Source organism: Talpa occidentalis, unplaced genomic scaffold (genome assembly GCF_014898055.3).
Source record: "Talpa occidentalis isolate TD23 unplaced genomic scaffold, MPIMG_talOcc4v2.1 talOcc4.13, whole genome shotgun sequence".
NCBI classification, from domain to species: Eukaryota; Metazoa; Chordata; class Mammalia; order Eulipotyphla; family Talpidae; genus Talpa; species Talpa occidentalis.
The window spans coordinates 30,909,844-30,927,877 of NW_023601322.1; the positions used below are offsets into that span (position 1 = coordinate 30,909,844).

At 34.3% G+C, this 18,034-nt stretch overlaps 1 protein-coding gene across 8 annotated transcripts in view; it reads left to right on the plus strand.

Moving 5' to 3' along the window:
- The window catches only part of NOL4 (nucleolar protein 4), a 307,016-nt gene extending 291,822 nt beyond the window's left edge, over positions 1–15,194 (plus strand). For all 8 annotated transcript variants that reach the window (XM_037508675.2, XM_054694107.1, XM_037508682.2 and 5 more), the window contains one exon: positions 13,261–15,194. In XM_037508675.2, the coding sequence (XP_037364572.1) occupies positions 13,261–13,454 (194 nt within the window). In that variant the 3' untranslated portion in view covers positions 13,455–15,194. The remainder of the gene's footprint in view (positions 1–13,260) is intronic.
- Positions 15,195–18,034: the final 2,840 nt, after the last annotated feature.

Sequence of the window (18,034 nt, forward strand, 5' to 3'; positions counted from 1 at the left end):
TGCTGTCCTAAGGCATCAACATTCTGAAACATCACCTTTCATTTGAAATTGTCAAAGGAGTGCTTCTTTTTTTTTTTTTTTATTTCTCATCTGCCATTCAGTCTTTAATCTGCTGTAACTGGCTTCTCTCTACCATTTTTGCTGAAACGGCCCTGGTTAAATTTATCAATGACTCTTAGTCATTGATATTTAGAAAAAAAAGATTTTTTTTTCCTTTTATCTCACCAGGTTTTTGGGTCATATTTGAATCTGTTGATGATTTAGAGCTGGAAATATCCACGCTCTTGACCTCTATGAACAGTAACTCTCCTCCTGCCTTCCTGAACTTTTTCTCTTTCATGCCCTTATAGCTCCCTACTCTTGTTTCTCTAACCTTCCTATTCTCTACACTGCTCAAGGGAAAGCACACTTAAAGTCTCAACTGCAGAATGTCCCCAAAGTTTCAGAGCTCACAATGTTTAGACCTGAACTTCAGATTGTATATTCAGGTTGTCTACTGATAGCTTGAGCTACACATGCCAGGAAATCTTATTTATACAATTTAAAATTAATTGAATTCTTCATCCCCATACTACTGCCTGGTTCTGAGGTTATCCCATGAGGAATGCCTAGCCTGCACCTGATTCTTATGAACTATTACGTGCTCTGTGATACCTTTTCTGGTTGCCCCACCCTCGCATTTCCTGGCTATGAGATTTTGCTCCAATATGTTCCCATGGTACACTAGGTATATCTTTTATTCAACCCATTATGTACTCATTTCTATACTAGACTTACACAGTTCAGGAACAGAGAAGGTGACTTCTTTTTGACTATTGTATTATCAATGTCAATGGGTATCTGACTTTTATTAGTGCCTAAGGGATAGTAAATAGAGAGAGAAATCACTCAGTGAAAGAAATACTTCCAGTAAAATATTGTCTCTTTGGAGAACTTAGAAAAATGTATTTGAGCATGGGATAATCATCTGAAGTTGAGTATGTATCTTTAAAGTTTGCTCTCTTTTTCTCTTTTACTATCCTAAAGAACAGAATATTGGAATAAGTGTTTCATATCAAATCATATTTTGGGCAAATATTTTTAAATATATAAATTGTGTTTTCAAATATATTCAGCTTAAGTCCCCTAAGAAAGGAAAGAAACATTTACCATTGTTATCTAGGGAACTGGATAAGTTACCTTATAACTTGTTCTGGCTTCTTAGCCACATGCTCAGTGCAGATGGATAGGGAGGAGGCCATTGTCATCTTGCTTGAGGAGACCAGCTGGGTTTTTCTGATGTGTGAGAAATACATAAGGTCTATGTGTAAAATTGTACAGATGATTTATAAAGGAGAGCCTTAAAATGATTTGTAGAAACAAATCTCCTTTGGTTGATTCAAATGTCCTTTACACAAAGGGAAAATCCATATGATGATAACAGTACGTGAAGAAAAGTGACTGTGTGATCTGGTATATTTGAGACCATGCACTTATTGTATCTCAGTAGAATTCCAGTAATCCTGAGTAGTCAAAGCACATTCTGCAGCATATAGTGAAACTTTATTTGTATCTAGGTTTTCTTCCACCTCTGTGCCCAACTTATAACTATCAACTCTTGTTAAATCCATTTCTTCTATGAATGTTCCTTTGCTTAGTTGACAGTAAGGATATTTCCCTTCTTTTAACCATACTTGTCTGTATACTTATTTGAATTTCACTTTCTTTTAAATACAAGTTTATCAACATATGAACTATCTAATATAATAACCACTAGTCACATGTGGCTATTGACATTAAAATTAAAATTTATAATTCAGTTCTTCTGTCATCCTAGAGACACATTTCAAGTAGTTAATTGCCATAGTGATGAGGGGCTTCTGTATTGAACAGAATCAAAAAACATTCATCACTTCAGAACTGTCTATTGGACAGCAGTGATTCTAGACTATTATTCATACCTTCCACCAATATATTGGCTTTTGGACGGTTTTATTGTTGAAAACCATTTTTATATTTATTCTATCGGGCTCCTTGCACTTAATTATACATATTTTACTTCAAAAATGTATGAGATCAATGAATTACCTTACAAAAATGTAAATGATTATTCTTAAATAGTATTTTTTAACTCAAATGTCTCACTCAGCTTTTATAAAATTTTTAATTATTTTCTTTTGAGACAAGTGAATGTGTTATAACCCTATGTTACAAACATCTCTGGCATAGGCTGGCATTATTTTACTAGAAACACAACAATTTTTTAAAAGGATTTCTTTGTGACAATTTGAAACTGTAGAGTCTATAGACAAAGTCCTAATTCAAGATATTTTAAATGTGAACACAATTTTGCCACTGAGTTCATTCTATTTTTCCAGCTTTTCCACATAAACACTATAACCTGGAACTAAACTGAGACTGTGCATTAGTTACACAAATATGTATTAAGACACAAAAACCTTCTGAGAGAGGATATGTATTTGTAATTTTTAAATCTGTAAAATTTAATGATTAAAAATGCTTATCATTTTTAGCAACAGTGAAAGTAATATACATTGTCTGCAACATAAAATGAACCATCTTTCAGTTTATCTGAGCTCCCAAACCTTTCATCAGGCTTTGTAGGTCAGGAAACCTCAGAAGAAAAGCTTTGAAAAGAGAGGTGAGTGGCCTATATTTTCCCTGAACTGCCCAGCATATGTAATTGGTTTTACAGTTCAATATTGATCATGCTTTTCTTGACAGCAGCTTCCTAATAGCCTGTTCTGTACTGTGCAGTAAAATGGATCTTTACATATGCTTCAGATCCTCTTGAGAATCCTTTGTTGTGCCTACTCACTGAACAGAAGGAATGAAAAAGGACTTCACTGATATTCTAGAACCTTTCTTCTTGAATCTACTGGGATATAATGAAAGAACTTTCCAGGTTGCCTGAACTTATTATGGTTGGCTTGGGTTGTTTTCCTAATACAACCTCCTTTGAACTTGACATGTCCTCTGGGAAACTATCTGAACTAACCAGCTAAGATTGTTTTTTTTTTTTAAAGTTTTTTTTTTAAGGTTTTTTTTTTTTTTATTTATACAAGAGCTGGAGTACAGGCCAGATGCATGGGAGGGTGAGAGGATTCACCAGAGACAGAGTGGGGAACAGCACAAGCAGACTGACAAAATACACTGCTGAGGGGAGCAGCGGGGTGAGGTAGGAGAGGGCTGCTATGGCAAGCGGGGTTCTTGCCCGCCGGCCGGGATCAAACCCTCGCTACAGAGGCTGCGAACAGCTTCACAGTGCGGCGCTTAACCATCTGCACCACCAGGGAGGCCCTAACCAGCTAAGTTTTATTGGCTTCATGGGCCCTTTACTGCTCAGGAAGGTCCCTCTTGGGGAATTCAGAATGTAATACTTTTTTAGAAAGTAAAAAATTTCACTGTAGAAATTGAATTAGCCATTTCCTAGGTTTCTTTTTCCTGAGTTCAGACACTGATGCACTTTCCTGAAATAAACAACAAACGGTCCTCCCACCCCCAGGCTCATCAAAGACCCTGGGTCATCAGTCTGACTCACCCCAAGAGAGTAGAAAGGTCAAGAGTTGCTTTACTTTCTCTTTCATGTTAAAAAATTTCAAATTCCAAGTATGATTACAATGCTAATATTTCCTTTTGTGACTTCAGGGGACATGGACTTTTGAAAAGACATTTGGTTCTTTTTATAAAAGCCCTCCCCACATCCATGTACAATTGCTTGAACTAATGGAAGTAGATGTATTTGAATGTGAATTCATAGTGTATAAATCGGCCTCTTGCATTGCTCTTTGGTTTGTTCACCTAAATTCAGAATTAACAAATTATTACAAAATTAAGTGTGTAGTGACTAACATTATGGCCAATATCTCAATGGTCACAGGGAGAAACAAATTACTTCTGGTAATTAAAACCTATTAGGGGGCCTCTCCGGTGGCGCAGCGGTTGAGCGCTGGGTTGCAAAGCTGCCCGCGGCCTCTGCGGCACCGGTTCCATCCCCGGCTGCTCCCCGGCCACCAGAGGAGGGTCCCACATGGCGCGCAGACCTCTCCTGCCGCCCGCTGCTCCCCTCAGCAGTGTACTTCGGTCCTTCCGCCTGCTGTGCTCCCTGCTCTGGCTCTGGTGAATTCTTTCACCCTCCAGCGCTTCTGACTGTACCCTGTGCATGTATAAACAAAACAAACAAATAAAATAAATAAAAAATATGCCTCTATAAAAGAAATAAAACCTATTAGGGATTACAATTTTCTTGAGTACTCTGAATATATCTAAAAATAGCTTCAACACTACCCTAAATTTAGGTATTTTTTTTTTTTCTGATTTCGATTTCTGGCAATATAAATCACTCTCTCCATACTGTTCTTTGAGGCAATGTTGCAGGGATAATCCTCTTTTCTTAACGCTTCCTGAAAACATTTACGAACAGTTTATCCAAATCTATGAAGATCATACTGTTATATTTTCTCATGTGATCTTTCAAAGCAGACATTTGTGTGTTTATTATATTCTTACCACTTTCATGTCTTCTTCTTCCAGCAGCTTTTCTTCTCCCACCAAGCTGTCTATGACCTGCTCATAATTTCTTCTGTTATTATAAAATATTAATTTTCTTTCTATCCAATTTAAAAATAAAGGTAAGAAATCAGGATTGTTTCAACCTCCATGGAAATCCATCAACTCTGCCCCCCCATACAGAAAAAGTATTTTCTCTAAATTCATAAAACGTTAAATCTATTTTTGACAAAGAACATAAATATTTGGTTAAAAAACATTGCAGTAAGGCAGGCACAGTCACTCTATCTCCAAACAATGCTTCATAAAATTCTCTCTTCATTCTATATTATTATCCCCAATGTGCTTTGTCTAAAAGGATAATAAGGAGATCAGCAGAAATTTTGTATTTTACATGAATCACTGTTTCCTTCATATCTTGGGCAACTAAATTGAATGTGAAAATTATTCTAAATTTATTTTTACTGTGATGTAATTTACATAACATTGTATAAGTTTAAGGCATACAATGATTTGATGCATTTCTATATTGCAATATGAATACCATATTAGCATATACCTCTACCACATCTCATAATTTCATTTATATTTTGTGATGGAAAGATCTAGTTTGTTAACAACTTTGGCATTTATCATACAGCAGTATTGTCTATAATCAGGATGTTGTGCTTTAGCTCACCAGGACTTATCTACTATCTGTAAGTTTGTATTTTAAACAATATACCCCCCATTCTACCACGCCCAGGTCCTATTATCTGCAACTCTATGTTTTTATGAGGGTGGCTTGTCTAGATTCTATTTATAATTTGTATATAGTATTTGTCTTTCTTAACCTGATATCTGACCTGAACATAAGACCCTCAAGGTCCATTCTTGGTCCACAATTTTTCTCTGTGTATGTTTATATTTGTGTGAGTGTATGCACAAACACAATATATAAACATATGTACATGGATAAAGAAACTGGGAGAGACATATATTCATTCATCCAATGACAGACATTTAAGTTCTATCCATGTTTTGGTTATTGGAAATAATGCTACAGTAAATATGGGGATTCATATAACTCTAAGTACTTGTTTTCCTTTCCTTTGGATAAATATGCAAAAGTAGAATTGCTAAATTATGTGGTATTTTGTAATTTTTTGAGGAAACTTCATAATGTTTTCCCTAATAGCTGCACCAATTTACATTCCCATCAAAATATCCAGGAGTTTCCTTATCTCTACATCCTTGCTAACACTCTTTTCTATTTCATTTTTGATGATAGACATTCTACATAGATGACTATGTAGATGATACCCTTATATAGTAATTTTAGAAATCTGACTAAATATTAACCTTTACAGTGTGGTCTATGATTTTATATGCTTTCATGTTGTTTATTAGCCTCATTTCAGCTTCAAGACCTGATTTCAGCATTTCTTCCATGGTAGGTGTAATAGTAATTGACTTCCTCTATTTTTGTTTGTTGACAGTCTTTTGTTTGTTCTTAAAGGATAAAATATTCCAGATAGTTCTTAGCTGACAATTTTAGCAGAATTTTTCTTAGCTGAAATTTTTTTCTTTCAATACTTTGTATATGCATTCTACCATTCTACTCTTTCCTGCCTTACAAAGTTTCTGCTAAGACATCTTTTGATGAATCCATGTGGGTTCCTTGTAGTTTACAATCTATTTTTTGATTTATGTGTTGAGATAATAGTGTGATGTGAAATTGGAGGCCCAAGTCTCTCTCTAGATTTGAAAAGTTCTCAGCTCCTTAAATTTTCTGTCCCGGCCTCCCTGGTAGTGCAAAGTGTTAAGATGCAACATATGAAGCTATCCGCCGCCACTGCAGCATGAGTTCAATCCCCGCCCAAGGAGCTATCTACATGGCACAGCAGACCTCTCCTGTCTTGCCTGCTGCTCCCCTCAGCAGTGTATTTCAGTCAATCTGCCTGTTCTGTTCCCTACTCTGTCTCTAGTGAATTCTCTCACCCCCACACTTCTGGCCTGTACCCCAGTTCTTGTGTGCATAAATAAATCTTTTAAAAAAATTCTGTCCCCTTTTCCCTCCTTTCTCCTTCTGGAATTCGTTATTTCAATATCTATTCTTTTGACAGGATTCCATAGATCATATAGCTGTCTTCACTCTTACATTGTTTTCTTTATTCTGGTTATATTTCAAGATTCTTACCTTCTAATACATGTATTTTGGTTTTCATTTGCTCTACTCAGCAAGTTTCAACTCTCAAATTTGTATTTCTATCTCTTAGTTAACTGTCATTTTGTTTAAATCTTTTCTGAGTTTTCTTGTAGTTTGAGTTTCTTCAAAACATCTCTTGAGTTCTTTGTCAATAAATCAGAACATTTTGTGACTCAGAACTTGGTTATTGGATAATTATTGTTTTTAGAGAATTGTTATCTTTTGGTGATGACATCTTTCCTCAATTTTGCATTGCTTTCATATTGGAAATAATAGACACTGACTTAAATATTTACTAGATGGGAAATCCAATTCCTTGATGGTTTTCCCTAACTACTTTCCAGGAAGTGGAGATGTAGCTAAAGGTTTCTCCCTTGTCCATAGCTTCTGATGTGTTTTTCAAATAGCAGTACATTTAGGATACTTGCTTTTATGCTGCACTCAGACACACATCATCTGCAGAATGGGGGGAGGTATGGATTTAGAAGTTGACCATGGACCCAGTGGTAAAACCTCAGGTAAGGGATAATCAGAGAACTTTCAAAATCCCGAGTGCAGTAAGCAGGAACAATGTCCTTTTAATGCCCTCTGATATGCTATCTGTTCTGAGTGTTTATGAAGAGAAACAAGTTGTTTTTACAGCTTTCTGTACTACAAGGATAGGCCGACACCACTTTCCTTTACCTATGCCAGAAAGTTTGCTACCACTGGATAATTAAGGCCTGTGTAGTAGTTTCTTGGTATTGTGATTCAAAAGAGGAAGTTCAGTGTACAGAGTTCTTAGAGAAAGAATTCAGCAGGCATTCCCATTCATCAGAACATGGCAAGTTTATTGGGGAAAAGGAAAGAGATGAATACATTACTACAGATGAGAAGTCTTCAAAGACAAGGACTGCATTTTGCCAGCACAAAGGGTGTTCATTTAGTGTTCTTTGATGGAATTATTGTGGAAATTATCACCTTGAAGTTAGGTTGGTCTTCTATGACTGATAATCCTCTCTGCTATTGCTGCCACTTCTGCCAGTGTCGAGGGCCTGACGGGCCTGCTGCTACCAAAGCCACTGAGCTGGTCAGGCCAGATAATGCTGTTGCAATCTGTGTTTCTCCTGTTGCTGTAATAAAGACCTGTTTTCTGCCACTATAGAGAAGCACAAAAGCTTGTATTTGAGGCCCTGCACTAATCCAAATTCATTACATCGTCAGTATTTATTTATTAGTGCTTAAAAATAGGTAGACAGAGATGTTTATTGCAATTCCCATGCTATATGGCTTTTATTGTTTCATGATATACAATATTGTATTTATGAGATTGCATCACCCATTATAGCCTAGGCACATATAGACTGTGCACTACATATGCACTTATCAGATATGCAATATATCATTGCACATGCTCTATTGCTCACCAACATTCATCACATGCACTATTTCATTTATTGCATATGCAATATCTCCTTTACAGCATATGCACTATACCATTTATTTGCTTATGTTCTATTGAACTTATCACATGTGGGGGGAAAACCATGTACTATTTGTTTTATTGCCCATGTTATAGTGCATACAGGATTTCTTTATTGCATGGGCTATATTACATTTATTGCATATGCACTATCACTGTTATCACATAGGCCCAATTATTTTTTTCCCCATGCTATACTACATCTATTGGCTATGATGTATCTAATTTATTGTATGTCCATGCTATATTGTGTTTATTTCACATGCCATATTTTATTCCCCATGCTATATGTCATTTATTGCATGTGGTGGTTTTCATTTATTTCCCATGTTATATTGCACTTATTGCATGAGCAGCCTATAGTTTCATTTATTGCATTTATTTCCCATGTGTCCTACTTATTGTATATGCTCTATTTCATTTATTGGATGCCCTTCATTTATTCCACAGTATGTGCTGTTATCACATTATTCATTGTTTATATAACATACACATTATATAACATTACATCTACATTTTTATCTATTTACATGTAGCATTTACTACATATTTATATATAGCATTACTACATATTATAGCATTTACTACATATTTACAAAATGGAGAAAAAAAAACCTGTTCAGTCAAACATGAAGTAGACTCAATATGTATGATTTTTTTTGGTCCAAATTACAAATTTTAAGACAAAGCAGTTATTCCTTGAACTAGTCCTCTGCAAGTATACTGTGGAAAACTTTAGTTTTATCATGTGTTATTGAATCAGCATCAGATTTAAGCTTCATTTCCTCTCATTGTTGTAATCATAACCATGTCTGTTAAATTTTGCCAAAAATAAAAAAAGTCTGCATATCCTATCTTCTACCATACTGTGTATTTTGATGGCTCAGTGGTAAAGTTTTACTGCAGCCTTTTTAGGTCAGGACTGAGATTGAATTCTTTTTGAACAGGAACTGACCTCAAGCTTTATCAAACACTGAATGGCTTTGAAAATTAGCTTTTGCTGCAGAAGAGACAATGTTGCTTGATGAATTCAATCTAAAATTACAAGGCAAAACAGTGTTTATATGTGAAGCTTTTGCTGTCTTAAAGACCTTTTGCTGATCAACACTGTTTGAATCACTAGTGACTAGCTGCCTTATAAACCACCCATATTGTCAAAGTTAAAACATGAAGTTAAATCTCTGTTCCCACACAAATTTCCAGTGGGTATATTTACTGAGTACACATGCTACAGGGCAGCAATGTTTACTGGACCTTGATGCAGATGCAAAGTAAATTCCCCTATTTCAAAAACCTTTTCATTGTTCAAATGAAGGATTTATAGTTTCAGCTTCAATTGCACGTAATTAATCTGCAATTTATTGATAAGCTGAAAGTCGGGTATAAAAAGACAAATTTAGAAATCCCTATGAATGCTTTCCAAATGATGACTATGTTCAATTAAAATCATTCATGCACTAGTATTAGTATTCAATACAATAACTACTTAAAAGACACTTTCAAAGTTGAAATGCATATCTCTTTACAGATCCACATTAAAAGATGGTAATTTGGAACTGATTTTAATGAAATGGGAAACTAAATTTGAACCCCAATTGAGCAAATTGTTATATCCCCCCCCCAAGAAAAAGTATTCTCATTATAGACCTCTATACAACATATACATTACATGCATTTTGTACATATATCTACAAACCTCAGAACACCACAAAGCAAATATCACAATACAGTGATACTTTAAATTTTTGGTTTCCCAGTGCATATAAAAGTTCTGTTCACATGAAACTTAAGTCTGCTAAGTGTACAACAACATTATGTATGGAAATTTACATGCCTTTGTTCAAAAATACATTGTTAAAGAATTCTAACATGAGCCTTCAGTTATTCATATTTTGCTGAGGAAGGCTCTTACCTCTTTGTTGATAGCTGCTGAGTGATAAGGGTGATGGCTGTTGAAGGCAAGTTATTGTGGCAACTTCTTAAAGTTTTCTGCCATTGATTAGCTTTGCATTATAGCCACAGAACTACTTTCAAAATTTGAGTCAGTCCTCTCATAACCTGTCACTACTTTGTCAACTAATTTTATATAATATTCAGGATATTTTGTTATTTCAACAATGTTCATAACATTTTCAACCTAAGTAGATTCCATCTCAAGAAACCACTTTCTTTGCTTATCAATAAGCAATGACTCAGCAATTAAATTTTTATCATGTGATTACAGCAAGTAAGTCACATCGTAAGCCTAAATTTCTAATTCTGGTTCTCTTTCTACTTGTAACACATCTACAGCATATCCTTTCACTGGAGTCTATACAGAACTCCTCATCAATGAGAGTTGCAATCAGTTTCTTCCAAACTCCTTCCTAACATCCTCCCATGAATCATGAATGTTTTTAAAGTCACCTAAAATGGTAAATCTTCCAGATGATTTTCAATTTGCTTTGACCAGAGACTTAGCAGATGAACCACTATCTATGGCAATTACAGTCCTATAAAATGTATTTCTCAAATAGGATTTGAAAATCAAAACAACTCATTGATCTACAGGCTGCAGAATGTATGTATTGTTAGCATGCATAAAAACAAGTCATCTCCTTGTTTCCATCAGAATTCCTAGGTGCACATGTGAATTGTCACTGAATAGTTGTATTTTGAAAGGGATCTATTTTTTCACATTCGTAGATTCAACAAACCATGGACTGAATGAAAATATATGCTATGTAGTTAGCTCTATGATGGTGGTATATGACCTGAACATCTATAGACATTTTCTTGCCACTGTTCCCTAAATGATACAGTGTAACAAGGATTTACATAGCATTTACATTTTATTAGGTGTTTTAAGTAATCTAGAGCTTTAAAGTATATGGGAGGCTGAGCACAGGTTATACACAAATACAACATTTTATATAAGGTACTTAAGCATCTGGATTTTAGTATCTGCAGGATCCTGATATCAATCTGAAATACTAAGGATCAAATTTAGTATATGATTTCACACATGTGGAATTTAAAATACTAAACAAAATCAGTTTTATAGATACTGAAAACAGATTGGAGGCTGTCAGAGGGAAATGGTTTGGGGGAAGAGGAAAAATGGGGGAAGAGGACCAAAAGTTACAAATTTCCAGTTATTTTAAGTCACAAGAATGTAGTTTATAGGTCGGGGTCTATAAGTCAATTATACAGTACTGTGGTGATACTTTGGAATTGCAAAGATGGGGAATAAACAACTGAAGGTGATCATTTTGCATTGTATATAAATGCCAAACTATTTTGTTGTTCTCCTGAAGTTAATCTGTAGTATGTCAATTATAATACAATTTTTAAAAATGAAGTAAAACTGTATCTTCATTAGGAAGCTCATACCCTTGAGCTGTACTACATGAAATACAGTATTAGAAAATTATCTCTCTCATGGACCTGTAGCCATCCTTAAATAATTTCAGTTAAAGATTTTAATCAGCAACTAGATGAGAGCAAAATCATTATACAATACTATGCCTTTTAATGAAATAATGATAGCCAGCCAACCTGGCACTAGGTATTTACATTATTAGCAGAAAATCCTATTTTTTTTTCATAAAGATTTGTACTAACACTGGAACTCTTAAATACAATAGAACGAAAACTGTATATGGGTTGATCCAGATACCACATTTATTACTTCACATTTTTAAATTCACTTGGAACTTTTCAAATAAACTAGCTACTGTTAATGATTTGCTGGAATACTTGTATAGCAATTCCTATATTCTGCTTTTTATATCAGGATCTTGATTTTTTTTTCAATAGAACAAATGAAAGCTAACTTCTGGTAGAAAAATCAAAGATCTGAAAGACTATGGCAGAAGTGGAAATAAGATTCTCTCAGGTGTCAGAGTTGCTGTGTGCTTCTCTTGCCTCTATCCTAATTAAATTCCAAGTGAAGCTATTTCCCTCTCATGGACCTCTACCTCTTAGTTGACAGAAATCCTCTCCTCTCTTTGGGATAGGGGAGTGGGTCTTGACCTCTGTCTAAATCATGTCAAGGACTAGAAGGTTAAAATAACATTCCTTGTTTTAGTTCATTAAATGAATACTGTTACCTGAAAATTTATAGTAACTTTAGAGAAATCTGTTAAAATACTTTCAAGTCATAGAATCACTATAGTTTAGGGGCATGCCTTGAGTTATGTGCTTAGTATTTTATTCAAGGATCTCAAATGTATTAGTGTAAATTTAACAATGGCAACTGCTTAATGAAAGGTAGCAAATAAAAAAATTAACACAGATATATAATAAAACCTCCTCAATAACCTAAAAGAATCAACACAAAGCATTACAAATAATCTGAATTAAACTGTAAAGTTATTTTAAATCTAAATATTCAGAAAATGTTAAAAAGCAGACTGAAAATGTTAAGAGTTTGGTTTAAATGTATATAAGGAAAAAATATTGGCACATGAATAATTGTGCAAATAAAGTGATGTTAATTCCTAAATATTCCGAGTCTAATTCCCCTGTAGTTTTGTTTGTACTAGCCATTTGCTTATTGCACATGTCTAAAGCAAACTGAAGTCTAACAGGTCCACATTTTTAAAAACTAATCAAACTAGTGGGGAAAAAAAAAACATTGACCTAAAATGAAAAAAAAAAAAATCCCTAAATCCTTATTGTGTCACCTAATAGTTGCTGAGTTCTGAACAAGTCATTGAACTCCCCAAGTGCTCAGGTTTGTTTTAAGTTGAGGCGTCTAATCTGGAGTCAATGTCACAATATAGAATTTGATAACTTCTGACTCCTAAAATTATTTGTTATCAAATGTAGCAAATAAAATTTGTGATTCCCATCAGTTTATACTACAGAGAAGCCTCTATAGCGTATTAAAGTTTGAATTGAATTTTCCAAAAAGCACACGTTCAGAGGTCAGCACTGCAACAGAACACCCAGAGATATTCCACGTTGCTCTTTAGTTGAAAGCAGATATATCTGATGAAAAATTGCAACTTCTCATGAACAAAATTTGTGAATTAATTCAACCATAATTTATTTAGCACTCATGTTTCAGGTACTAGAACAAAAACTATTTGTCTAATTTGGTGATTTTGTTTGCTAGGACCCACTGATCTCAGCATGAAGAGGCAATTGGCATCGAGCTCAGGATCCTCTAGCAGTTCAAGCTCCAGACCCCAGCTGAGTCCAACTGAAATCAACGCTGTGAGACAGCTTGTTGCAGGATATCGAGAATCAGCTGCATTTTTATTGCGTTCTGCAGATGAACTGGAAAATCTTATTTTACAACAGAACTGAGTCAAATGACGACCATATTCAGTGAGGTCTAAATTTGCAGTTTCCACTAATGACATTTTGATTTCCCAGCAGAGATGCTTCTGATCTTACTGCACAGTCTTTTAAGAGAAATACTTGCATTATGCCACATTGTCCTTGATCCATAAAGTGATGTGTTAAGGTGCTTCAAAGGAACTTTGCCCTCTGAAGTACTTGAGATACTTTAATGTGTCCAGCCTACTGCTTTTTGTTTTTGTGTGTCAGCATAAATATCTGGGGGGAAAAAAAGGCTGTAAATCCCTAATTCAAGGATAAAACAGAAGAAGCTTTGTGGTATAAAAAATAATTCAAGATCCAACTGAAATATTAGTGGAATTTGCTACTGACTCATAGGACTGAAAGCTCCAGTATCTGACAAAAAAAAAAAAGCCAAATTTCCTGTTGCTACAGGATATAACAACAATGAAAAGGATCTTGTATTTTAAAAAATATATATATGTAATTTTTATAAAAAAAAAAACTTGTTTTTCATTCAAAATTGTCATTTTTACTTTGGTAACTTTTTCATAGGTCCTAAAAGAAAACTGTTTTGAGAAACTACTGTATGTACCTTTTCCACATCCCTTTGCCTTCTTTTTCCAAATTCTTTCTACAAAAAAAAAAAAAATGACACTTGATGCTGGAAAACCCCTTGCCTACGTTCTTTAAATCGTCACATCAGGAACTACATCCAACAGAAGCCTGCATTTCAGACTCATGTTGATCTCAAGCATCCCACTCAACACTGCAGCTTTCTCATAGCTGTTTTCATCATACAATTTTTTTTATTAAAAAAGACATAATCATTGGAAAAAAAAAAATCACACCTTTGTTTCTTACATCTGCTCACAATGGATTGCCGCTGCTGTGTTATAAGCATCCCTCTAGCAGCAACTGGATGTAGATGACTGAATGTTAAGAGGTTGCAAGTGACAATCTGAAAATTTGCACTCTTATGTGTAGTTTTCTTTTCATTTCTCTTTCAGAAATAGTTTCCAAAAAGACCATTACCTCTCCTGATATGATTTGTATAATTTACAGTTTTAGGTAAAAATGATTAAAGAACTCTCAGTGGATGCAGCTGCAACTTACAATGAACTGTCCCTTCTTATTCCCTGTATTTTGCCCTTCTTTTATAGTGTTGGATACACAAGAATGGTGTTTTCTTTGTGCACTGAGATAAGCCTATTTTTTAAATATTTAGAGAGAAATACATCAGTTTATGCTTCTTGTACAATTTTTTTTGTTGTTTAGCTTTGGTTGGATTACAAATTCTTTGTGCATTCCTGAATTTGCCTTATTTCATGTAAAATTTATGTCATTCAGTTTTTGATAATGAGTTTAAGGCACCAGTGATATTTCTTATCTACTTGTTACATATAGTTTTTCAAGTAATGACTGTGATTGTGACCAAGTAATGTGCACTTTTTCTTGTAACTGTGGACATTGCTATGCTTTTTTCTTCTAGTGTTTCTAGAATTACTGTTCCTTACAGTTACGTAAACAAAACAAAAACAAAAAAAATGAAATTTTGTGATACTGTTGGTGAATATAATGTGAAAATCTTATTGAAATATGAGTATTTTGGAGATACATAGATGCACAAACATCTTTTACAGTGTGGACTTAGAGTTTGCTTATTTAAATGAAAATTCAAAATTTGAGGGCTGGTATAATTTTATCTGTTTTGTTTGGTTTAATAAAAAGATTTCTGTGTTAAAACAATGATGGTGAATCTTATAAACTCTGAATGATATAGTGCTTAACTTTCAGCAGTTTGTTTTTCAAACATGATGCTATTTTTTTTTTATCTATATTTAGTACAGAGTTGACAATACTTCTTCAGATGTAAGCTTATCTTAAGAATATCTCAAGGTTACCCAGAGTCTCAACATCCAGTCTGGAAAAGAATTTATTCCAAGAGGGGGTAAAGAAAATGAGCAAACCAACAGTATTTAATTATTTAAAACTGATTGAAGAACTACTCATTCTTACATGAGTAAATGGCTACATTTAATACCTTAGAAGAAACATACCTGTTTTAAGTGTCTCTGATTTATGCTTTGTTATGCCTATGTTGTAAATGTATTTGAAGGTTTTGACATGGTTACTATTTCATAAAGTAATATTAAAGTTTGAGTTCACCATGCACATAAAAAGCCTAATAATGATAATGAAACAAATGGAGTTCAGAAGGTAAGGTCTGACCACATGCTCTTATTTTTATCTTCAATTATGAACACCCATGCACATCTACCCAGCGCTAAACTCTCCAATGGCTTATGCTTTTTTGTACAGTCATCCAAAATAATGAGAATAGTAGGAGTCCTATTATTTTCCTGGTAGAGCTCAGAGGCCAAACAGAAGTACCATTTTATTTTCTTTTTCCTTTGACTTATCTCTTAAAACAAACATCCTTCTCCCACTCTGTCCATGCAGACTAAAGAGATCACATCCCCTATATAAAGCATTTTGGAGAAACTGGGTGCAAATTCATTTTTTCATTCAAATGAGGGAATAGAAAACTATCAAATAGAGCTCAAATGGAAGTTTCCGTCACTTCTTTCAGTTAGCTCTGCATACATCAGCAGTTTCGTCATATGTGTATTACTTCATCACACTTAATAAGGAAAATATGCCTTGAAGTAATCGCAGAGGCTACAAATACAAGCAGTTTGAATTTTCTTAAGCTATGCAGTTCAAGCAATGGCACTCAGGAAAAAGACATTCCATGATAGCACAGTTAATGGTTACTCACAGATGGAAAGTCATTTTGTTTATTTCTCACAATAACCCTAAAGGATCAGAATAGTCTCAAGAGGAGGAAGTCACTTACAAAAGGACAAAGATAGGGAAAGCCTTGATTTGAACCCAAGTACTCCTACTCCTGGATGCCAGGGCCCTGGTACTGGTGGCTACTGTGCTGACTCCTAGGTACTAAAAAATAACAGTCTGCATTGTGACTTAGAACCAGGCCTTTATATTAGTAGCTTATTATATAGATAGTAGTTTATTAAAAATGCACTTGACATCAAATAATGCATTTGATAAACTATGGTTTAACCCGATTTAGAAAAATTTAATCTCTACAAATATAAAGAACAATAATACAACTCACCATTAATGTGAAGCAAACACAGAGAATGAAGGAAGGGCAGAAACTAACCAGGATAAGTGTCAGTAGTGAATTCTGTAAGGAAAAATAAAGGGGATTATCCAACAGAACCCTTAAATTTATGTAGATAAAATTTCAACCTTAGTCTATAGGTTCTATTCTGGTATTGTAAGAAATCCTTACACCACTAATGTAATTATCACTCAAAGATTAATCTTTATATGTCAAAATATTTTATAATTTCATATGGCCCAGGTTTTATACTTTAGTTCATAAAAAATATCCAAAAATAAAACAGGTAGATATTGCCACTGTTTTAATTTTTCAAGTCTGTTTAGGATGCAGAAATTTGGTAAAGTAAGGATTGAGTAGTAAAGTATGTATTTCGGATATTAGCTAAACAAATATAACATTTTTATTTCAATTTACTGAATGTAGTGTTTCCTCATCTACTTTTTTAACCTAACAACATACCTTGAATATTTTCCACATCATTTGTAATTCTTCTTAAGTATTATTTTTAATGATTACATGGTCTTGTATGAATGTTTCTGTCTTAGTTTTGTATTGTTGCTGTAAAAATAACTACAAACAATACACTGGTTGCAGTCCAGTGAGTTGGAAATCTCACTGGGCTAAAATCAAGGTGTTGGTAAGACCAGGTTCCTCTTTTGGAGGCTTTTGGGGTGGGGGGAAATCTATTTCCTTGCCTACTCTAATTTCTAGAGACATTCTTCACTGGTGACCCCTTTCTTCATCTTCAAATCTTTCAACTCTGACCTTTTCAACTCCTTTTTATATTATAGAACCATTATGAGTATATTGGGTCCACCTGGATAATACAGGCTAACCTCTTTCTACTAAGGTCAGGTGATTAGCAACCTGAAACTCATCTCTAAACTTACTTCCTTATTTGACATGTAAATAAACATATTGCCTTATGATTTTTAGGATATGGACATCTCTGGGAGGCATATGCCTGCTATAGTAACTTAATTTTTTTTTAAATTAAACTGTCACCATTTGTATTAGTCTGTTCACCTTTATTACAATGATTTTGTAAGTAATTGTCATGTGCTGCACCCACACTTTTTCTTTATAAAGGGTATGGACTTTTGGAAATAACTTTAATGGCATTTTTTGAGAATATCTCACTTTCAAATAAAATTAAATATGGTAATAGTATAGCTAAATCTTTCAAGGGAAATGAAAGATCGGTTTTTTTGAACAGTGCCTAAATCTTTATTTTTTATAATCTGCTTTTTTTCAAATTAGACAGTTTTACACTGAATGACACAAAATGAAACTTAAATTACCAATAGTTTACACATAAGCTTGATTCCAGTCTTAAGAAAAGAAGCAAAACAAAAACAAAAGCCCTCAAGAACTTTCCACATTACACTCGTGCCTGTGAACTGGCAGCCACTGGTTCTGCTCCATCTTGATT